A 25,496-nucleotide genomic window follows, 5' to 3' on the forward strand; every position below is an offset into this window, starting at 1 on the left:
TTTTAATTTGATTTTGTTTCAGATTATTTAATTATGGGAAAGAGTAGCACACAAGTCTTTCTGCACCTATAAATACCTTTATAGGTTGTAGGGTTTTGGATCATTTAAACACAACCTACTCTCTCAATACCACAACCCTACCTCTCTCTGTTGATAGTTCTCTTGCTCGATTTCTAACTCGGTAGTGCCGTTCTTCTGCAACGATAAGTGAAGGCTGTTTATACGGTATTAAAAAAATAAAGGTTGTTGCAAGCAAATGTAGTTATAGACCACTACGTGAGAGTCGACAAATCCAAACACGGGAGAAAAATATAGTCTTGACATAATATTGATGGATGATATCAATAAATTAACTATTAGTGATGTATGTTTGTTTGTTATTTCTTTTATAATATTTGTTTTGTTCATTGGACATGTTTGTTGTTAATTTTTATATGATTTACTTTGTACAAAGAAATATATTATTCATGCATAATCTGTTTGCTCCGTTTAAGCAACTTTTAAGTGAAAACTATTCATACAGTATTATTGTTACAAGCAAGGGTAATTATAGACCGCTGTCTCACGGATATTGGAGGAAGGTGACAATGTAAGAACACGATTATTTTAAAAAAACACAAATAAAATTAAGATTCGTCGTGTTTTAAATTGTTAATTGCATGTAGAAATTTATTGTCATTTTTTTCACCATGAATTATAGTCCAATTTTGCAATATTATATATTAGTATTGGTATTACATCAAAATTTATTATAATATATAACTTATTTTATCCTACAAATATTAATTTTTAATCATTAATATACTTTTATTAAACAGCCACAAAATTATTGCATTCTACAATTATTAATATTGAATTATTAATATAATTTTTATAGGCCGCAACGCACGACTTCTCAGTTAGTTTCTTATAAAAAAAAAATTCCTTGTCATAAGGTCCAATATAATTATTAAATAGATATAAGTCTAGAAGGAGCCCGACTCGTTTCAGGAACAAAAGTCTTATTGGCTTGACGAATCTCATTTGCATTTGTTTCTTCATATAAAAAGCAAGTTCAGAATACCCTGCCACCAGTTAACACTCAAGTTCCTATTGCAGGAACGCTTCCCCCATCCATGAGGGAGGATTTAGGCGCCGTTTAGATGAACTTAAAATAAGCGTTTATTTATTAAAATAAAAAAATGAAATAGAAGTTAAAATTAAGTTAATAATTATAAGTGATTAAAATGTTTGGTAAAAAAATAGAAGCTCTAAAAAAAACTAGCATTTGTAACTTTTAAAAAGTGTTTTTATTTTTTTACACAAATGAGTAAAAAAAGCATAAGCCTATTTCTTTGAAAAAGAAATACTTTTTCCCGCTTCCAAACATGCACTTAATCCCTTCATTCAGAATACAGAATCGATCTTTTTTCTACTGTAATAGCAAAAGCACCTCCTGCAGGGGCGGAGCCACACCAAAGGCTGTGGTGGGCCGTAGCCCAGGGTAAAAGGAAAAAAATCCAAAACTTTCTAAGAGCTAGCCCAGGTGTAATTTATTTTCTCGCTCCGCCCTTGACCTCCTGCACTCCAATACGAACTGTCGAAATGTATTTTGTTATTCAAAACCAAAACGCATGACCAAGTAGAGTCGTGCCTGATCCTCGAGGACTAAACAATGACCCAGAAATATGATCGAATGAAATGAGATACTTCCAACCGTAAGCTGCTTCGAGAAATTCATGGGCTACTGATATTGATAAGCTACGCTTGAATCAAAGAAAAAAAATAAACTATTTGTTCTCATAAAAAGACACAGTTAAACGATATTTTGAAGTTAATGTATATACAAATATAAGTATCCGCTTCATTTCATGCATTCTCGTTGAATTATGATACCATCTTCATCGTTGCTCTCAGGCCGGCTCAATTACGCCTGGCAATTTGACACGTAACACACTAACACGAAACGAAACGACACGAAAAAAATGGATACGGAATTTGATTTTCGACACACGAAACACGAAAGTACACGAACACGAAATTACACGATAGATTTCGTGTCGGATATGGGTTTTCATTTGAGGTACACGAAATACACGAAATATTTGTAGATTATATTTATTATATATATGTAATGATATATTAAATATATAATTGAGTATAAAGTATATATTTATATGTATGTGTGTGTATATATTGTAGATACATTAACAAATTTATAAAGAATTGTATACAAGTATAATATATATCATTCACATTTAATAAATTTACAAAGAAAAATATATATTAAATCTATTTTTTGATTAAAAAATATATTAATATTTTTATATCAATATACACGAAAATTACACGAAATATACACGAAACGATTCAAAACGGATACGGGTTTCAAATTAGGTACACGAAATTAATAACGGGCGGATACGGGTTTCACCTTCGAGTACACGAAACACGAAAATACACGAAACGAAAGTATACGAAACGAAACGATTGTCACCCCTAGGCTCAATCAAATAAGAGACCATGTGCTAAATTTAAATTTGAGACCCTTTTATTGACAAAATTGATTGATTGGAGCCCGAATATATGTACTGTGAGTGAATCCCCAAAAGCAGTAAATTATTCTTGTAGAGATTTTCACTATAAGCAATTGAGAAGAAGATAAATAAATAAAAAGAAAAGAAATTATGATGAGATGTAAATAATAAAAATAATATGGGTTATAAATGGTATATATAGGAGAGAATTTTTTACCCTTGTGAGTTGAAGCAGGAGGAGAATGATTAAAGCTCCAACCATATTCACGACTCACGAGAGAGACGACTGTTTTTCATTTTGTGTATGTGTTTTCTTTTCTCCTAAACTAATTTATGTTTTATCTGATACATATAACTAGGCCCGGTGGATTAATTTGAGGCCTCAAAAAGTTTTGGGCCCGGTGCAGTTGGGCTGACTGCACCGGTTGATCATTAGCCCTGGTTGCCCTAACAGAACTATGGTTTGAACTATGGATCAGAACTACGATTTCATACAAAATTTAATTACCAAATCAATAATCCCGTTTACAATTAAGAAGCGAAAAACAAAGCTAAACAACCTGCAAATACAAGTCGAAAATCGAAATAAAAACAAACTGAAAACAAATAAAAATAAAAATAAAAAGCTTAAATCTGATTGATGAAATCACAAGATAGACAATTCTTGTATTCGATAAGTTCCTTTTGAATCGAAATAAAAAAATAAATTGAAAACTCCGATAATCTAAATTTAGAAAAACAAATCAAAGGTAAGAAATCCTGCCTCGAGGAATATTATTGAAAGAAATAAATCAGATAAAAAAAATAAGAAAGTTTGGGATTTTCCACCAGTGAAAGCCGATTGAAGCCCCTCAGATGATGAAACTGCTACTTCAAGAACAAAGAACAAAGAGAATCTTGTAATTGTAATTATTATTTTTGTTTCTAAGTTATTAAAAGTACTCTCAAAATTTCAAAAAACAAACTTAAATTTATTTATTTATTATCAAGATATATAATATCTTATCTGTGAAAGTTACAAGAATAAATTAACTCACTACCAAGTATTTCTTTCAAAGTATTATATACACACACGTACAAACATTTTTGTTGTTGCACCACTATGATTAAATCATAAATGACAGAAAAGTTTCCCTCCAATTTTGATTATTCCTCAAAATTAATTTGAAATATCAATTCATACAAATACGAGAATTAATATCGAAAAATTAAATTCGCACACTACTAAACACCCTTGATTTAAATCACGGAAAAAGATATGTGTGGAATGCCTAACCGGCCATAAATTGTACTCACTCCGTCCCCGTCATTTGTATACAAATGGTTGGGACACGGAGACCAAGAAAAAGCGTAAGAAATGAGTAAAGTTAGGTGAAAAGTGAGTAGAGTGGTGGGACCCATTTATATTTAATAATAGATTTGAGATAGTGGAGGAAAGTAGTGGACGTAATAGTGTTTATATTATTATAGAAAGTAGATAGTGGAGGAAAGTAGTTGAGGTAATTTTATTTTATATTATAAAAGTTACTCCCTCCGTTTCTTTTTTCTTTTCCTGTTTGGGATGTCGGTACTGTTCATAACATGAGACAAATTACTAATTTACATCTAATCTATAAAACTAAATATAATCATGAGTGATCTTGTTAGATTCGTATTCACAAGTACTTTAATACGGTGAAGTTTTTATATTTAATGCTACTACGAAATAAAAGATACGAACGATCAAAAACGTGTGTTGGCAAACGTGAAAAGTACAAACAGGAAAAGTATTTAGAGACGGAGGGAGTACTAATTTTGGTATGTATACAATTAATGGGACGTCACAAAAAGAAAACTGTATACAATTCATTGGACAGAGGGAGTAGGTGGTACGTAATGTGTGAGTTGTGACTCCATAATTATGCCTGTCCTGACTTTTATGATCTAGGCCCAGAAGTTGCTTTTCATAGGAGATTTCAGCCATACATTTCCATTCTTAGCTAACTCACATTCTCACCTACTTTATCGTTTCCTCCAAATGTGCGTCTTTCCAGAACCTCGTGTTTTTCTTTTCGGTCTTTCTAATGTGTGCCCAAGGGCACACAATAATCACTAAATTCTATAAAAATGGCCTATTTTGATTGGTGGAGTTGATGTGAATGCAGGGGGGCCATTCTCATTTATTATTCATCCACCAATCAAAAGAAGCTATTTTTATTGGAGTTAGGGACTATTATATGCCCTTGGGCACACCATAGAAAATCCCTTTTCTTTTTCCTCTAGTTCGTTGTTTTCTGGAAAAAGACCAACCAATAATGCTAGAATTAGACTTGGTTTGACAATTGTATGAATTGTCACATAAATTATTTTTGATTTGGATTAGCTTTTGATTGATAAAAAACTGACCCTAAGAATCGGATATTTTTGGTAAAATCCGGATTATTCGAACCGAAATAATTTATATGTAGTATAATCAATCATATGTCTATAATTCTATAATATATATAATGATTAAAAAATAAAATATTAACTTTCAAAAATATAATAATATTATTTTAAGATATATGGCAGATTTTTGTGATGTTCTGGAATCGAGGGCTGACCGAAAAGGACTGACATATTTTCCTGCCCAGAGCATAAAGAATTACAACAGTGTGTGAGACTAAATAATGTTGTCGGTGGTGTAATTTTTCATTCTCTGATGTTCTTTTCTAATTTATTTTCTGACTTTGACCGACTCAAAATTTGTGACCACAATTTACAGAAACTCAAATTTTATTATGATTACGAAACGTTTTCAACTTTTGGAAATATTTTTTATAATGATAAATTTTGTCCAATATAATTAATGATTTAGTAAGTTTTGTCCAATAATAAAATTTATGTACATAGTTATTTAGATCACGTTGGTGTGCCATCCTGATCTGGGTATTCCCTCCGTTTCAATTTACATGTCCACTTTCAAAAAAAAAATTTGTTTCAAATTACTCGTCTACTTCAACTTTCAATGCAAAATCATATTTCCAAAATCAATCTACTCCACATATCTCTTATTTATATTTCCTAGATTAATCTCACTCCACATATTTTGATCATTTAATGCAATAAATTTGTGAACAACCACTTTTCTTAAACTGTGTGTTTTTTTTAAAGTGGATATCTAATTTGAAATGGATGGAGTATTAAATTTAGGGGTCATTTGGTTTGAGGAGGGGTAATTGGTTGGAACGAGTAATCAGGTTAAGTTGGTATGAGTTTGAGGTATCATATCTGATATCATGTGTTTGGTTGGGTGTTAGAATCAATATATACAATTTTTGTAAAAAATAAGTTGTTAATTTATATTAATTAAAAATATTAATAAAATTATTATAATTATATATTTTTGTATCATTGATTTAATTTTGTCTCAAATATTAATATTTCATTACTTAAATAGAAACAAAAAAATTAAAAAATAAATGCATCTGATGCCTCCATCTCATACTCACCTCCCTCAAAAACTCATATCATGGGGTTTAAAGTATGGGTTTCTGATTTTATTTTTTCCAACCAAACACAAGGGTATGTGTATGGGTTTGAAATGGATAAACACCATATCTGATTCCTTATACCCATGAACCAAACCATCCTAGCGATTACCTAAAATTCTAACATTTATTCCCCAAATCCTTGGTAAAAAATAGTACTCCCTCCGTTTCAAATTAGATGTCCACTTTTAAAAAAAACACACAGTTTAAGAAAAATGGTTGTTCACAAATTTATTGCATTAAATGATCAAAATATGTGGAGTGAGATTGATCTAGAAAATATAAATAAGAGATATGTCGAGTAGATTGACTTTGGAAATATGATTTTGCATTGAAAGTTGAAGTGGACAAGTAATTTGAAACAAATTTTTTTTTTTGAAAGTGGACATGTAAATTAAAACGGAAGGAGTAAAAAATATTGAATTGATAACAAAAAGTAATCACATGTCATTATACTTATCGATGTCGAATCGTTAAAATTATAATGAATATTAAAAAATTATGTTAAATGTGTTTTGAAAAGATAAATTGTCTTTTATATATTTTCCATATTTTCTTGCAAGCTACCACAATTAATGAAAAATTATTTCTAGTATCTTTAAGAATATTTTCAAAATTTAAAATTTTAATTTGATATTTCCTTTAATTTAATAACTATTGTATTTTACTTTAACTCTAACATTCTTATCCAGTAGCAAAATTTTATCTACGATTTGACCGTACATTATTTTTTTTGGATTTTAATAATTTTTAAATATAATTGTACCTATTTGTACTTATTTTTAAATTGAAATGTGTTAAAAGTGATATATATCAAGTTATTGATATTCGTCAATTTAATGACTAAATGAAATTTAACCTCTAAAATATAAATTTATCATATTTTAGAATGAAGTCAAAATAATGAAGTTTTAATATAATTTTATATAGACAATATTGATGGAATATATATCGGTCTTCTTTACGAAACTTTTGATTAATCGCTATATATCATATTACTCATTGATGTATTAATATCATTTAAATTAAATAGAAAAATTTAATCCGTTGTAGTTATTTTGAAATAGTGTTGTTATAATAGACGCAAAAGTGATTAATTAACCAGTTCAACCTTCAACGAATAATGAATTAATTAATAATAAAATTAGTTATATATTTTAAATCAATGTTCCGAAGCATTTTAATGTTGCTGTAGAAAGGTAAATACAAAAAACTAAAAAAGTCATCAAAATTTCACATTCCTATAACCAAGGGCGGATATAGAAAAAAGCACGGGACACGCACTCCCCTAAATTTTTTTAAAATTTTTTTTCACCATTTTAAATTTTACAAAATTATAGAAGTGTCCTCCCAAAATTTAAAAATATATAAATATTTGCCGAAAATTTGTTTGGTGCCCCTTAAGATTTTGAGTCTATATCCGCCCATCTCTATAACTCAGTGTTATTTAATCCGATGAATAACAAAACAACAAGAAAACAATTTTTTGTTTTCACATTATAGTGCAAAATACCACAAATTCAATATAGATAATAAAAAAAATCTTATTAAAAAAAAGGAAGATTAGTAGCCACTCGCCAATGGGCATGCGCCAAATTCCTCTTTCAACTCATTGCAGCAAAACAAGGGTGTTTACGTCATTACAAAACATCCCACGAAAAAAATGTTTCAATTCATTCTACATCAACCTATACATACAGATGCGTATAAGTAATAATTTTGTGTCTATATATCAACCCAAAACGCCATATTTTTTCATCCAAACACAGCTTTTCTGTGAGAGGAGCCTCTTCTTCATTACAAAATACAAACGACGTCATTTTAATCATCTCACTGACACCATGTATGCGTAATCTCTCTGCCTCTCTATTTACATAATGATGATGTGAATTTGTTGATTGATTGTTCGTTTTTAATTGTTTTTTTTTTGCTTATTATTTAGCCCTAATTCGTAAAGATTGTGTTTTGATTGTTGTTTAAAGTGTTTGATATGTGAATTGAGAATCTTGAAGCTAATCTTTAGTTGGGTTGCTTTGATTGTACGCTAGTTTTTATTTTTTTTAAAGATCAAAGATGCTCTTTTGTTCATAAAGTTAGGTGCTTTATATGTATAGGTGTAAGTAATGTGCATATTTGTGTTGGTATTTTAAGAAAGAAGTTGCATATACTTTTTCAGGTCCGTTTAGGTGGTTACTTGAACTTGTTTTTGAGTAAATTTAGCTATTATGTTTCGTTTGTGGGTTGAAATTTGAATGAATGGATAAAAAGTTTTAGTAGAGATTAAGAGGTGAGGGGTTTAAGTTATTTTGTGTTTATGGTGTTTGATTGTTAAGTTTTATGATTTGTGGGGTTTTGACATTTAGTTGTGTTGGGCTTGGATGATGTATAGATATTGTTATATACTTATATGATAAGTGCATGTTTCGTAATCAGAGACTGGATCCAAAGAAGAAAAAGTTGAAGATATATGGCAGGCGACGTAGGAAGCGGTATGGAGGACCAGACTTTGATGGATGTGAAGGGGAGAAATGGGACTAGCACAGATCAGGATGAGGCCAAAATTCCATCTTGTTGTGTGAAGGCTAGAAGTCTTGATCCTGAGTTTGAAGCTAATTGTCATTCCACTGTGGTTTCTGGATGGTTCTCTGAGCCTCAGTCATCTGCAGGTCATTATCGTTTTTACTAATAATGATGCAGGACTCTTTTTTGGACCCTTTCTTCTGATTGATTTGATTTATCAATTGGTTTTAGTTATATAAGTGTTTCTATTGACTCATTTTCCTTTGTACATTTTTGTTGCAGATAAAAGTGGCAAATGTATTTATTTTAACAATCCAATGTGGCCAGGTAATAATTTTATTAAGGTTACATTTGTTAGACACACATATTACAATGTAATAGAAGAACATAATAATGTGTTCTGATGATTACCATAAATTATGATAAGGCGTGGCTGTTATGAAAGGATAGATGCAATGGTCATTTATTGACAAAATATTAAATTTAGTGCCTAATAACTGGGGTTTATAGGTAATGATGTAATGTTGAAATGTATGCTTTTCCAATTACAGATTTAATGAACACTATTAAATCATTGAAATAAAATACCACTTTAACAGGTGTACATCTACCTTGAAAAATTTCAACTTAAGCCTTACAAGTCTGGAATCATGTATTGACATATTGGTCCTATTTTTTAAACCATGAGAACATCTTTGTTGTACCCTCTTGTTACCTAAAAGTGTAATCACTTTTTTTTTTTTCTATTTAATACTTCTTTTGTCATACATGGGTAATTGAGTGACTTTCACCTACAGGAGAAGCACATTCCCTGAAAATGGATAAGATTTTGTACAAAGAGAAGTCCAAGTACCAAGAGATCCTTGTGTTTGAGGTTAAGCATTATCAATTCTAAAATTTTAATGGCAACTTGTTTCTGTTTTTGGTAATATGTTAAACAGTGCTGCTTTTTCTCTGTAGTCCGCTGCATATGGAAAGGTGCTTGTACTTGATGGGATTCTTCAGTTAACGGAGAAAGATGAATGTGCATATCAGGAGATGATTGCTCATCTTCCACTTTGCTCAATTGCATCCCCCAAGAATGTAATATTGCTGAGCATAATTCTTATAGTTTTTTTTTTTTTTATGTGGTTTAACAATATTTTTCGTAATTTTGTTACATGTCTGAACTTTCATGGAGATACTATACTGCTCGTAATTGCAAGATTTTATCTGGTAGTTGATATTTTCGTAAGTATAGGCTGAGAATCTGAGAGTAGTTTTGCCACCGCCCACACATTCCTAAATCCTCTACAAAAGGGTTTCTACTTGGTATTTCTTATCGTACATATATTTTGCAGGATATGTGTCTTGGTGCGACAATGTGAAACCAATAATTAAGTTTATCATCATTAAATTAATCCCAGTGTTACACCTGCAGCCTTCTGTCAGATTGGTTACTACTCATGTTAGGAGAACCTTGTGAAAAATCATCACCAGTGTTTAATTGTTTCTTAGTTTTCTTCTCAAATCATTTTAAATGTTTGTATCATTGTTGCCATTGTACTTGGTATGACAAAAATGATAACAGCTAAACTGTATATGTGTCAACATACAGTTGATTACCTTGTTTGCTAATGCCATACATTACACAGCCTCAACTTTGACTTTCAAATGGGTCTGTGAAAGGTATTGACTGATTCATTGTGCTGCTTTGTTCCTGTTGCTTATTCGTAATATTCTTAATGCAGGTCCTGGTTGTTGGTGGTGGTGATGGCGGAGTATTGAGGGAAATTTGTCGTCACAGCTCTGTGGAGCATATTGATATATGTGAAATAGATAACATGGTTATAGATGTAAGTGGAATATCCAACTGGTAATATCTACTTCTTTGTCGTTAGTCACTTCATATTCATGGCTTTTTTTTTGTGTGTGTTATAGGTGAGTAAGAGGTTTTTTCCAGAGCTGGCTATTGGATATGAGGATTCCCGTGTCCAACTTCATGTTGGCGATGGTAAATCCGAGAATTAACTGTCTTTGTATTTAAATGACGTACATGTGTATTAAAGATTGATACTCTAAATTAGTCTTACCTTTTGACTGGGTGTGCCAAAGAGAGGGTTCTTGCTAATGAGTTAAAAAGTTCTCTTGCTTCCAAATTTGATCCTTGTTTAACATGCTTCATTATTTTATAGGTGCCGAGTTTTTAAGGAATGCACCTGAAGGGAAGTATGATGCAATCATTGTTGATGGATCTGATCCTATTGGTATGTTGTACAACACGCGATCATATATATTAATTTTTGTTTAGAGGAGGTCTGGAATGTACTGTAATGCACTCCTGCACTATTGCTGGATGCACATGAACACATCATCTTACAGCATAATGAAAGTGAGATCACTATATTTTAGAGGAAATATAGTGCTACGGCAGCGTTATAAGACAATTATAATCTATTAGATGGAGCCTGGACTTGGAGGGACATCTAAATATGCAACATTATGATATTATATGTGTAAGAGAGTTATTGTGAGATTTCACCTGCAGGAAACATAGTTTCCTTAAAAGCTAAAAATTCATCATTGAATTAGAATCCTATTGTTTGTTTTTCCTTCTTGACTAGGTCCTGCTCAAGAACTAGTGGAACAGCCTTTTTTCGAGTCTGCAGCAAGAGCACTGAGACCTGGAGGTGTTTTTTGTAGCATGGCAGAGAGTATGTGGCTACATACACATCTTATAGATGATATGTATGGTGCTTGCCAAAATGCATTTAAGGGTTCTGTTCATTATGCATGGACAAGTGTTCCAACATATCCTAGGTAAAAACAAATTGATTTCTTTCCTCATTATGGTAGCTATTGTTTTTTACATTTACTCTAGGGAACTGCTATCTAATGAGTTCATACCTTTACTTAGTAGCAGCATCCATATGTTTTTCATTAATTCAATTGATAACAATCAGAACAGTTTCTGCTTCATGGTTACTTTTATTAAATATGACTTTTCAATGGCTATGCAGTGGTGTTATTGGATTTTTGATCTGTTCAACTGAAGGACCACCTGTGGATTTTAGGAACCCTGCTAACCCTATTGAGATGTTAGATGGAGCCCTCAACTATAGGAGGGAACTTAGGTTTTACAATTCGGAGGTAATTACTTCCTTGTATCAAATCTCTCGTTGGGTTTATCTTATTTAGCTACTGTGCCAGACTGTAATACCAACTCAGTCAAAATTTTCCAGCAAGGTATACTGGGTTTATGCCATTATTCTGTCATCGTAATTTTCAAATAATAAACTATTGTGGGGAGTGGGTTTTGACTTCTAAGCAGATCTTTCCCCTTATTTTATTTTTCATTTATATTAGAACATACTACCTTGCAAAATTAGTCTCTAGTTTGGTCTGATGTAATTGTCTATTACTGGTCTGGGGATTACTGTCAGGACAAAGTGTACCCCCTAAAGTTTATGCTTAAAACAGAAACTCTGGCAAAGCTGTATTTTTACATTGTTGTTCAACATATGTTGGTATCATGATGCAATTCTTCCTTGCTTGGAAAGTAGAAATTGGAAAATAAAATAAAATTATATAATAGATTCCGTAAAATTCTTTTTCCTCTAACAGGTTCATACAGCAGCCTTTGCATTGCCTTCATTTGTCAAAAGGGAAGTGAGTCGGCTTTGAGATACCCTCAGCAAGCAGGACAGAAGTTTGTATCCTTTCAATCGCTTACTGACATCACTGTCCTCATGTTCTGCGGTGTGCAAATAGGCAATTATTATGAAGTAATTTGAAGAGAGAGACGTGTATAGCTGCAGCATTCGTACTCCTAAGTACATTCTCCATTGGTTTGGGTTCAAAAATTTGTACTCAAGTACATTGTTCATTGGTTTGGATTCATATTTAATCATGTAAGATTCGGAGCTTTAGTAGAATGTAATTGTTTCGCTATATAAACTGTTTGTTTGGATATAATGGGGATGTAGCTTTTAGTATTGACAGACCTTAATTCAAGTTGATGAGCATATATTAGTCCACTCGACCTGGTACGGAGAACTGACCCTGATAGTTTGTTAAGACCAATCTTCACACAACACTAAGATGTGCGACAGTTGCACAAATAGTATTAAAAACCCCTCTCCAGTCTCGACAGGGCTATCTTCAATCTTCAATACACAACACGGACCATTTTTGATACGCAACACGGACATAAAAGGCACAAGAGACCTCTATTACCGATAAAATTACGCTATCCACCAAACCAACTTCATATATCATATATTAGGGGCCGTTTGAGTTAGTTTAAAAGAAGTGACTTCTTACTTACATTAAAGAAGTGAAGTAGAAGTGAGAAATAAATAAGTTAATAAGTGTTGACTTCCTACTTACATTAAATAAGTGTAGTATAAGTGAGAAGTAAATAAGTAAATAAGTTAATAAGTGTTTGGAAAAGAAGTATAACCCCTGAGACAAAAAGTTAATGGGACCGTTTGGGCAAACTTAAAAGAAGTGATTTTTTGTTTAAAGTAAAAAAGTGAAGTAGAAGTGAGAAGTAAAAAAGTTAATAAAGTGTTTGGAAAAGAAACAGAAGCTGTGAGAGAGAAGCTAGCATTCTCAGTTTCTTAAAAGTGGTTCTATTTTTTTTCACAAACGGGTCAAGAAAAGCAGAAGCTGCTTCCGGCAAACAAACATCCCCAATATTCTTAACTTATTAAGAGGACTTTTACTTATTTACACAAACGAGTCAAAAAAAAAATAGATGCAAGGAGAGAAAAGCTAGCATTCAACTTCTTAAAAGTAGGGACAAACGGGAAAAAAAAATAGAAGTTAGAAGTTTCTATTTCCGGTAAACAAACGGCCGCTACATGTCACACCCAAGGCCGGGGAATAACATGCGGCCTTGAGGGTCTTTTTTGGGACGTCCCGCAAATTATATAAATTTTAAAAGTAGTAAATTTTATAATATAAAATAATATTACACCAATTACTTACTTCCACTGTCTCCATTCTATAATAATATAAACACTATTACATCCATTATTTTCTTCTACTATCTCAAATATATTATTAAATATAAATGGATCTCACCACTATACCCACTTTTTATCTAACTTTACTCATTTTTTTAGATTTTTTCTTGGACTCCGTGTCCCAACCAAATGTTACAAATGACATCCAACTTTACTCATTTTTTAGACTTTTTCTTGATCTCCGTGTCCCAACCAAATGTATACAAATGACAGGGACAAAGGGAGTATATATGTATACATATATAATTAACTTTATTTTTAATTATATGTTGATTAAAATCCTTTAATTATATACTTTTTCTAATAGTTACTTGATCGTCACTAATATTATTATTATAGTCAAAGTATTATAGACAATATCAAAATATAATATCTTCCCAAACTAAATACATATTGCATAATCTGTGTTTATCATTTTGACTAATTATTTTACATATAATACAAAAATGAAAAATAAAGATGAAGCTCTCTTTTTATAAAAAATTATCATTGGTATATGGCGTTAGTGACCTTGATCTCCAAAAACTTTACATGATATGCCAGGAACTTTTTGGAATAATATAGATATTGTGCTTTGTTTAGATTTATCAAAAAGTGTGTGTTTATGGGCGCACACCAACAATTACTTCTTCCTCCGTTTCTTTTTATATGTTCATTTTGAGAAAAAATTCTAAACTTTTTTACTGAGTCCATCTAGTTAATATTTTTAAAATGATAGAATACCCTTAATTATTGTCTTGAAAACATGAATTCAACCAAATTTTAAATAAGTCAAGACTTGGAAATAGAAATTATGGAGATAGATTTGAAAAACTATCAATAAATTTATTTTGAAAGTCTAAGTGCACATATAAATAGAGACAAAATATATTTTGAAAATGAACATGTAAAAAAAGACCGATGAAATACCTTTTATTTAGGTGAAAAATTTTGATGAGCGGAAACCTTTTACATGCTGTATATCATCATTATTAATGGGATAAGAGTCCATAAAAATCCAAGACTATATAAAAAATATACAGAATCCGTTATTTAAATTCGGACATGATAATTTGATTGGCTGCCAAAGTCAAGCCCACTCAAAACATCCGTGGGGCTCTAATCACTTTGGTCATTTGTTTTACCAATTTTGCATATACAACCCAACATTAACATAAACATATCTACACACAGACACTCCATTGAACACGTCAAAGCGACCATGAAAATGATGGTTTTGCTTATCGCCACTCAGAAGTCTCCCCGAAGCTTCCCTTCTTAACTACTTGTATTTCTATTGTCTCTTGCACTTTCCTCTTCTTCTGATTCTTCTTCATTCTGGTACGCGCCTCTTTTTTCATTTTTTCCGCTAATTATCACTTTTATTGCTCACTGTAGTTTGTTATTACAATATTACTTTGTGTTTGTTGATTTTCTTTTATTTCGGATTTGAGTAGAAAATTGATGTTGAATTGATGTTTACATGTTTGATATGACATGATCCACGGACGAGAACCGATCACGTAACGTGACCGCGGAGAACTGGTCACTTAACATTAATAGTGTTGACGAATACTTGTATACATAGATTGAAGTAATTTTGTGCCAGTGTTTTGACTTTTTAGTCTATGGTTGCTTTACCCAAATGAATAAGGGAATGAGGTTTGTGAAGTGTTGTCGATATTAACTAGGTACAATCATTTCTGAATATAGTCTAGTTTTAACGAATTTCACGAATGCCTTGTTGCTCGAGTTTCGTGTTAAATTGCAGTTTTTGTTATTTTGTTGTGTGATGGATGATTGGAGGTTATGGTTTTGATTCTGGCAATGTTCTTGATGTTTACAGTTTTGTTTTGCTCTTGCAGCATATCATGCCTTCGAGACTACCCGAAGGAGTTTTTGTCTGAATGGCTTCCTGTTTTGACTTTTCATTGGAAGCTTAGAGTTTGATCATCCATTCTCTGCTGTATCTTGCACATAAGCTTGCAGTATGAGTTACAGACAAGATAAATTTGTGCAGTAAGTCTTACTTCCCCGAACCATTGGTCTCCGTAATTGCTTGTATCATTTAATTTGTTCGTTGTTAAGATGTCAAATTACAATCTACCTGTGTTATATGCTTCCTCAGTTATGGTAAACCTTAAACTCTGAACCTCATGTTTGTATAGTCATTGTACACTCGCTTAATATTCCTTATGTGCAGATTTCAGGATTGGAAATCAGAGAAAAGCTCTGATGGACTAGTATCTACAAATGAAGGAATTCAATCATCAAAATTTGGATTATCAATGAATGCAGTCTCACGCAAGTTCAGACTAGGATTTGAGCGCAGTTCTGAAAGGATAGTAAACCTGCAAAGATCATTTAAATCTCATTCCTTCAGCAGCCTTTTGGCAAAAGGCGTAGGTTCTAGCAAAACAATACTTGATCCGCAGGGACCCTTGCTACAGAAGTGGAACAAGATATTCGTGATATCTTGCATAATTGCGTTGTCTCTTGATCCTTTGTTCTTTTACATTCCAGTCATCAATGATGTGAAGAAGTGTCTAATGCTGGATAAGAAGTTGGAGACTACTGCTTGCGTTTTGCGCTCTTTCACCGATATCTTCTACATAGTTCATATTATTTTTCAGTTTCGTACTGGTTTTATTGCTCCGTCTTCACGAGTTTTCGGAAGAGGTGTTTTAGTTGAAGATGCTTCTGCAATAGCAAAGAGATATGTGCTATCGTACTTCTTGATTGATATTCTAGCAGTTCTTCCACTACCACAGGTAAGGATTGACATCAATACGGTATATATGCTTTTTATCATAGTGAACTACAAATTTTTATCTTTACATCCTAATGTCTATAGGTTGCAGTTGTAATCATTATTCCACACATGAGAGGTTCAGATCCGCTGCACACCAAGAATTTGTTGAAGTATATTGTTCTTTTTCAATATATACCCAGGGTTCTTCGAGTATTCCCTTTGTACAAAGAAGTCACGCGAACTTCGGGCATACTTACTGAAACGGCATGGGCTGGTGCTGCATTCAACCTTTTCCTCTACATGCTTGCCAGTCATGTAAGTACTGTTTCTGGCTAACACATGCACTTTATATAAAGGAAAAAAGAAACTACTCAGGGGCAATATAAATAGGTTCAAAATACCCAACGCCTTCACATACACATCTTGCCTCACGAGTCATAATCTAGTAGCACTTTAAACAAACTACTAAGCTTCATGCATCTGCTATGTTTATTTTTTGGGGTCTATATTTCCAAAGATTGTTGACTAGATGAATTGCATGTTCTGATGTTATGGCATATCATATATTTAAGTGTTTTATTAATATCATAAACTACAGCCCACTCACTTTTGTGGATATGTACCATGAGCTTAATAATACTCAGAGAGAGAGAGAGAGAGAATTAGATCAGTTGCCCCCTTTGTATAGAACTAGAAGTTGATTATATATTTAGAAGATCATATATTGGATTATACATCGTAACCATGAGTACAAATTCTTAATTTACGGGTGTTAAACTCCTTGCAAGCAAACATAGCCATAGAATTCTCTTTTTTGTGATTACTATAAACACTCGCATGCATTCACACGCACTGCTATTATTTGTTAAAATATTGATGAAGTTAAATGTGTCCTTGTGTTAATAATATTCTCAGATCTATCAGAGCTTAATATGCCTTGATAAACTTTTAAGATCTATCAGAGCTTAACAGGAGATGAACTTTCAGGTGCTTGGAGCCTTTTGGTACTTAAGCTCAATAGAGAGGGAAACAACATGTTGGCGTGAAGCATGTCAAAATTCCAAGGACTGCATACGTTCTTCATTTCATTGTGATGATAAAAAGAATTTTGATTTACTTTTGAATGCATCATGCCCGATAAAAACACCAAATACAACAATCTTCGATTTTGGAATATATCATGATGCTCTCAATTCTGGAATTGTGGAGTCTAAGGATTTTCCCCAAAAGTTATTTTATTGTTTTTGGTGGGGCTTGCAGAACTTAAGGTATGAGTACAATAAACTGAAGATAGTATGATACAATAATATAAAGCATGTCATTGGATATTTAAGGCGTTGTTATGCATATGAGTCAAACTTTCTTAATCTTTTCACAAGGAAAATATCAGTTGGTTTCTCAAAAGACAATTGATGTATCATACTTTGTTATGTTTGATATTATAATATTGATTTGCTCTCACATGTGTGTGAAATTCATATTCTTGTAAAGTAATAGAACAGTTATATGCATGAGGCTTGTCTTCTGAATGATTTTAACCAGTAACCAATGACTTTGGCGTATTTCGATCCTGGTTATGTTTATGTGATAGGTAGTTTGTTTAATAAAAGAAAGAAAAGTAGTAGTAGACTAGTAGCTATACTTTTAATTGATCAATCTCTTTGTTATTTCTATAAGCAGTATGCGATTTTTTATCTAATTTATGTTGCAGTTCGCTAGGCCAAAATCTGAAAACAAGCACCTATGTTTGGGAAATATGCTTTGCAGTATTCATTTCAATCTCTGGCTTGGTTCTATTCTCATTTCTCATCGGAAATATGCAGGTCTGTAACACTATTTCATTGGGTTTCTTTTACTTTCTTACTCTAGAGAGACTTAAACGTTCACAGTTGAAGTTATATTTTGTAGTTCATAGAACTGTGCATTTGTTAAGATCAATGAATCCTCTGCACCTGATATCACTTTGTTTGAATGAAGTCGTGCTACATTTGAATGACACAAAATCTGTTATTACACTTTGCTTACTTTAATATTAGTTATTTTGAAGTCTTCTCTTTGCATACCAGACATATCTACAATCAACAACTAAAAGATTGGAGGAGATGAGAGTAAAAAGACGAGACGCAGAACAATGGATGTCCCACCGTTTGCTGCCTGCAAATCTGAGAGAACGAATTAGGCGGTATGAGCAATACAAATGGCAGGAAACTAGAGGTGTTGATGAAGAGAATCTGATCCGTAACCTTCCCAAGGATCTTAGAAGGGATATCAAACGACATCTTTGTTTGGCTCTGCTGACTAGGGTGGGTTTCTCTTTTAATTGACATAGTAGCTTCTAGTTAAAAAAAACAAACATAAATATCAAATAACTTTGCTGACCTCCTTTTAGTTTTGTAAGAAATATTTTGACGCTCGAATATTCCTGCATGTTCATCTATATTTCTGGAACATACACTTCTGAAATATGTTGTGTGCAAGGTTTCTGTAGTTTTGTGCAGTAGTGATCTTGAAAAGCAGTCTGCACATTTAATTAAGTATTATAATGTGTGTGTTGGATAACTTTACCTTTGATGATAATAATAGATTATAGAAATTTGTTTTTATATTTTTTCCAGGGTGCAATTGAAATGATGTTTAGTTAAAGTTCCACATTCACACTTAAGTAATATATGTTTTCTCTCACACTTATATATTTAATGTTTCCTATCATTAAAGGTGCCCATGTTTGAAAAGATGGATGAGCAATTGTTGGATGCTCTCTGTGACTGCCTTAAGCCAGTGCTGCACACTGAGGATAGCTATATTGTAAGAGAGGGGGACCCAGTGGATGAGATGCTGTTTGTAATGCGAGGCAAGTTACTAACTGTTACCACTAATGGAGGACGGACAGGCTTCTTCAACTCTGATTGTTTAAAAGCTGGCGACTTTTGTGGGGAGGAGCTACTCACTTGGGCCCTAGATCCTCATTCGTCATCAAATCTCCCAATTTCTACAAGAACTGTTAGAGTCCTCTCAGAAGTCGAGGCCTTTGCCCTCTTGGCCGATGATTTGAAATTTGTTGCATCTCAGTATAGGCGACTCCACAGCAAGCAGCTACGCCATACATTTAGATTTTACTCACAGCAATGGAAGACTTGGGCAGCTTGCTTCATACAGGCTGCTTGGCGACGACACTGTAGGAAGAAAATGGAGGAATCACTTCGAGAAGAGGAAGATAGGTTACAAACTGCCCTGGCCAAAGGCACCGGTAGCTCACCAAGTTTAGGCGCCACAATCTATGCTTCAAGATTTGCTGCTAATGCGCTACGTGCTTTACGACGCAATAGTACAAGAAAAGCAAGGATACCGGACAGAGTACCACCAATGTTGCTCCAAAAGCCAGCAGAACCTGATTTTACTGCTGAAGATAAATAGATAAATAAACAGTACATAAGCTCATCACTGTCTTCATTAAATGTCATTATTGTAAAGCATTTAGTTATTGTTTTTTCAAGTTCTTAGGCCCTTCTCTGTCTTAAGTTGTATATCCCTTTAAATTTAGTGATTAGAAGTAGCGGTTTGGTTGTACAAATTGAACGCCTCTTGCCTGAAAAGTCAAAGTGCTCCTACAGACATATAATTTTGATCAAGGGTTTTGCAGATGGGCTATGGTTTTAGCATTTGTTAACACTCTTACTTGTGATATCAGCTGCATGTATTTTAATCAATTCAACCATTCCAGGGTATTAACTTAGAGTATCTCTCACTTGGTATTGAGCATTGACACTCGGCAGTAATATAAAGGCAATTATTCAAATACAAATTACTAAAATAAAAACTAAAATACAAACTAAGAGAAACTATATATAAATGACATTACCCATCTCCTATATGTCATCACTCATCCCCTATATGTCATCAGCCATCTAGGGTCCACCCTCACCCCACTCAATCCATCCTGGACCCGCTAGAGCCTCGTTAAGGCTCCGCACGGGCCCTGGACAGGCTCCAAACAGCCTTAAGAGCCAAAACTTGACCCCACCATGGTTCCCCTAGTCTCCACCCCGACCCTGATCTCAAAACCCCATTCTATATAATCGCACTGTTTGTATTTAGTTTGTATTGGAGTATGACTATACATACATACATACATACATACATACATATATATATATATATATATATATATATATATATATATATATATATATATATATATATCTATATATATATAGGTTCATGATCAAATAGAAACCACTTTTAAAATAAAAACTAGAAACCAATACAAGTTAGTGATATTCGCAGTACAATTTAGTGATATTCTCTTTAGGATTTAGTGATCTGTGTAGCAAGAATTAGTGAAAACTTGCAGAAATAGCCCAGAATCTCCATATATGTTCCAAAAACTGCTCAAATCTCCAGATCTGTTCACGTTTTCGATTCAGATGGTGGTGACGGTGGTGGAGATGGTGGAGGTGAATGTGGAGATGGAGGAAGGATGATTGTAGCGAAGGTGTGGGTGGCTTGAAGTAAGGGGTTGGAGCGTTGCCGGAATAGTGACGGCTCCGCCGCGTTTTGAAGTTGAGCCGAGGTGGAGAAAGAAGTATGAACGGGGCTGAAGAAGGTTGAAGCAGCGACCAAGATGGGATTGGTGAAGATGGTGGTGGAGATTGTGTTGTTAGAGAAATAATGGAGGTGGAGATGGAGGGGGCGGGCGACATAGAGGTGGTGGAGGTTATGGAGGAGGTGAGACGGAGGTGGTGGCAGTGACGGATGTGGAGGTGGGGTTGGTGAAGATGGAGGTAGGGTTGGTGAAGATGGAGGTGGAGATGGGGTTGTTTAAGAATTTAGTGGTATTTTGAAAGGATATCTTCGATATAAATTTATTTATATTTGTTTTGGTATTTGTGATAAACATTGAATTTAAATTCACTTAGTAATCCTCCCAAATAGGTCATTGATTTAATTGATTAATCAAAAGTTAAAAGTTATTTTTGGCAAGTCAGTTTTAAAATACCTATTATTCCTTCGTACTAAAAATACATTTATTATTAAAGGAATATTTCTGTTATGCAATACACATGTTGAGGAATCGTAAAATATGAGTTCCTTAATCTTCCTATTGCAACATTAAAATACATGAAGCTCGAAAAAGGATTATCCTTGTGTGATATTCTTTAGACCACTCATGTGACATTAAAACAAAATTTTTATTTAAAGTAATTTATTCCATATTTAAATGTTTTATTGTCTCTCGGAATAAATTATTTTAAATCTTTTAAAATCATAAATCCTTTGATCTTCAATGATTTAATTTTTCTAAATCAAGGATTTATCTTCTTCATATTAATATTGGTCTTGAAATATATTAATATCATTTTTAAATATACCTTTGAAATATTTTTCCCGGTCTCTCAAATTCTTTATTTTTCGGAGAAAAATATTCACAATACTTAGAAAGGCTTTTCAATGTATCAAAATCATGATTTATCATGAACACTTTATTTCTAAGTATTTTGGTATCAAGATATTCGTCAAAAGGTCTTTTCGAGTTTTTAAAAGACAAATTGTTTCGGTTTTTCATAAACCAATTTAAATCTTAGAAAATCGGTTTAAGTACTTTAAAATAGTTCCCAACTCACCAAAGTATTTTATCTTTATGGGAATTTATTTTAAAGTATTTATTCAAGTTTTAAGTTTGGTCTAAATCCCTCTTCGGATATTTCAAAAGAATTGTAGTATTTTATTCGAAATCAGAAAGGCTGATTTAATCGTGTTAAATCCAAATAAAATACTTCCTCTTGCCAAATTGACTTGAAACTTGAGATTAGCCAGTTATACATTATTCTTAATGCATGGTAAAAGTTTCGGAATTTTTCGAGAACTTTCATTTTTCTGCGTTTTCTGGCTATCTGTCCTAACTTCGGCTGAACGTTTGACCAAGTTAGGGTTGACCAAAAATCACCAAAATTTCCAGAGTGCAATTTTCCAATATTCTAAGATTTATCATAATTTTTCTGGAATTTATCTCACACGTTCGAAAAATCACATTATTTAAGTGTAACGGATTTATTACCGTTATCTCGATTTGCGTGCAACTTCTAGAAGATTATTGGAGCTGAGAATTCAGCATTTCTATATGTCAAAAAGCCACTTTATGGTTGTTGGGGGACAAGGGGACAAGGGGACAACCTTGGTGACCAAGGTTTGCTTTATGATGTAATGAATGACTTCATCCATATAATGTCATCCATGACATCATCCTTTATTTTTGCCTATAAATACTTGCCTCCCCCCCACCCATTTTCTTTTAAGCTAATAGCCAAATACATGCTGAGATTTTGAAGAAGCAAACACTCTCCCAAAGTCTATTCAAGTGCCCACTTCTTTCACTTTGTTTTTAAACCTTCGATTCATCATATACTTCAATATACACAAGGTTTAAACCCCGAAGCTTTGTTCTCATTCAACCAAGCCTCGTTCATCTTAGCATATTCTTTAACCACTCTTCTACACCTTCCGAAGGGCTGCCCTAATTCGTTCGTGTACTTAAAGTTGTATCGAACCTCCGACGAATTTTTCCGGCGAACTTTTTGCAAAAATCGTGTAAGTGGTTTATTTTTAGCTTCATTTTATTCGTGTCTTAACCGACCATTTTCAAAGGGCTTTTATACAAAACATTCTCTTCATCTTAAAGCTCTCTTGATTTCAAAATACACGAGTTGGCCACTCGTTATTATCGGGAATATTGTGCACTAACTTTACTTGCTCACTAACTCATAAGTTGTGCTCCCATTCCCATCACTCCCATACCCTTCTTGTTTTAGTGAGACACCCATTTTTCAGCCCTGTGCTTGGTGGGGATATCATTAAGATAAGTTACGTGGTTTATGTGTTTATCTTCCGAACGTGTGTGTTGGGTGTGATTTTACTTGTCTTGGTGAAAAACCCCGTTTGGGCCTTTCCGCTATCGTGGGGTACTAATCGAACAAGTTACTTGTTTATTTTTCGATCTCGTGTGTGTGGGTGTGATTATTAACTGCACTATATACTTATATATCACCCAACACCAATCAGTCATACGTGTAGCGCGCCCTCCTTTCGTGACGTGCTCAGTATTAAAATCAACTATTTATATTTTCCGCGAGATATAAATTGTTATACTAACCACTGTTATATTTATGTTATAATAAATTGATCATTATAATTAACCGTGGTTATTGGATTGACATTGCGGAACCAAATCTCTTTTTAAACAAAGGATATTTTCGTAGATATTGTTTTCTAATTTTTGCAGTGAGGTGAAGTGAAGTGAGGTGATCTTCGTTCTAAGACCCAAGTCCTTGACGTATCGACGGGAAGTTGATAGTCATTGCACCGTGAGGAAGAAGAAAGATCCAAGATCTAATACCTAAGACCCAAGACCGGCAAAAGGCTTAGAAGTACAAAGACTACTCTTGGAGATACATAGATTTTGAGGAAGTAACGGGAAGTTACGTTCCGAGATAAAGTCTTGTAATTTTACATTTATAGTGAGGTAGTAACGGGAAGTTACGTACCAAGATTTATATTTGTAAAGGCTTCTCCGCCACCTGTAAGGAGTACATTTCTTCTTATAGTGAAAATCTCGAGTCCGGGGAGGAGCTCGGGGACTGGACTAGGGGTGAGCGAATCCGTTAGGGGTTTCGCCATTGCAAACCAGGATAAAAATCTCTCGTGTGGTATTTTCCTTTCTTTGCATTTAGCTTCCGCATTTACAACTGCTATAACTCACAACACAAGATTTTAAAAAGGAGATAAACTTTTTAAAACGCCATAAATTTTTAATTTGGTGATTAAGCTATTCAACCCCCCCTTCTAGCTTAATTATACCTATATACGGACCTAACATATTTGCTTTAGGATTTAGTGATATTTCAGCTTGGTTTTTAGTTTCTAGACTAAGGAGGTTTCTATTGGAGTAAAACTCTCTCTCTCTATATATATAGGTCATTGCTCAAAACAGAACACTCTTAAAAAAAGAACACAGAACACTTTAGAATCAAATGTAGAATCTCATCAAAAACTTGAATTAAATTCAAATTTTAAGGTGATTAACGTTTTATTATGAATAAAAACAGTATCCACCATGTTTGACAATAAATATAAATTAAAAATAACATGATTCTATGTAAAATAATCGTGCAAAAAATATATCTATATGATTCTATTCTGGATTCTGTTCTTGATTCTATTCTGGATTCTATAATATTTCATAGTAATAATTTTGATGAGTTTGGGGTGTTAGATTTCATATATTAAGTTTAATTGGTGTTTAACCATATAATTATAATCTTAACAAATCATTTTTTTTATAAAAAATGAAGTGTTATGATAGTGTTCTTTGTTGTTCTTTTTTTAAAGTGTTCTTTCTGGAGTGCAACCCTATATATATATATATATATATATATATATATATATATATATATATATATATATATATATATATATATATATATATATATAGGGTTGTACTGTACACAGAACACTAAAAAAAGAACAACACAGAACACTGTCATAACACTTCATTTTTCACAAATAATTATTTGTTAAGGTTATTAAACTTAATATATGAAATCTAACATCCAAACTCATCCAAATTATTGACATGAAATATTATAGAATCCAGAACAAAATCCAGAATAGAATCATATAAATATATTTTTTGCACGATTATTTTACATAGAATCATGTTATTTTTAATAAATATTTATTATTAAACATGGTGGATACTATTATCATTCATAATAAAATGTTATTCAACTTAAAATTTGAATTTAATTCAAGTTTTAGATGAGATTCTATATTTGATTCTAAAGTGTTCTGTGTTGTTCTTTTTTTAACAGTGTTCTGTTTTGAGCAATGATATATATATATATATATATATATATATATATATATATATATATATATATATATATATATATATATATATATGGGGCTTCTCAGTGGGAACTCGTAAATTGAGTAACCTAGGAACTCTCTAACAGTTTTATACTACGGCGAAACTATCTCTTAAAACACACCCACGTAAACCTAAACACTGGACACGTAGAGTGAGACATATGATATGATCTATTTATAAAATATAATGTAGAAAAATACAGAACATACAAAAATATTTTAAATTTTAATTTTTTTTGCGCACTGTATTTTTTTGTTATTTATATAGTTTTTGTGTTTTCCGGTGTTA

General features: G+C 32.7%; 2 protein-coding genes across 2 annotated transcripts; both read left to right on the top strand.

Annotated features, from left to right (window-relative positions):
• The first annotated feature begins 7,700 nt into the window (after window positions 1-7,700).
• Window positions 7,701-12,519, top strand: LOC108215298 (spermine synthase). Its single transcript, XM_017387729.2, has 11 exons — window positions 7,701-7,868; window positions 8,459-8,691; window positions 8,828-8,872; window positions 9,343-9,419; window positions 9,506-9,628; window positions 10,276-10,380; window positions 10,466-10,538; window positions 10,720-10,791; window positions 11,149-11,344; window positions 11,545-11,674; window positions 12,149-12,519. The coding sequence occupies exons 2-11, from the start codon at window positions 8,493-8,495 to the stop codon at window positions 12,206-12,208; spliced, it is 1,080 nt and encodes a 359-aa protein (XP_017243218.1). The 5' UTR covers window positions 7,701-7,868; window positions 8,459-8,492; the 3' UTR covers window positions 12,209-12,519.
• A 2,170-nt stretch (window positions 12,520-14,689) lies between these two features.
• Window positions 14,690-19,926, top strand: LOC108214965 (cyclic nucleotide-gated ion channel 1). The gene is made up of 8 exons (XM_017387243.2): window positions 14,690-14,874; window positions 15,399-15,552; window positions 15,737-16,304; window positions 16,388-16,600; window positions 17,273-17,553; window positions 17,997-18,108; window positions 18,352-18,588; window positions 19,001-19,926. Exons 2-8 carry the CDS (start codon window positions 15,524-15,526, stop codon window positions 19,697-19,699), a joined length of 2,139 nt encoding a protein of 712 aa, XP_017242732.1. The 5' UTR covers window positions 14,690-14,874; window positions 15,399-15,523; the 3' UTR covers window positions 19,700-19,926.
• The last annotated feature ends 5,570 nt before the right edge of the window (window positions 19,927-25,496 follow it).

The sequence above is a fragment of the Daucus carota genome, chromosome 3 (assembly GCF_001625215.2).
Source record: "Daucus carota subsp. sativus chromosome 3, DH1 v3.0, whole genome shotgun sequence".
NCBI classification, from domain to species: domain Eukaryota; kingdom Viridiplantae; phylum Streptophyta; class Magnoliopsida; order Apiales; family Apiaceae; genus Daucus; species Daucus carota.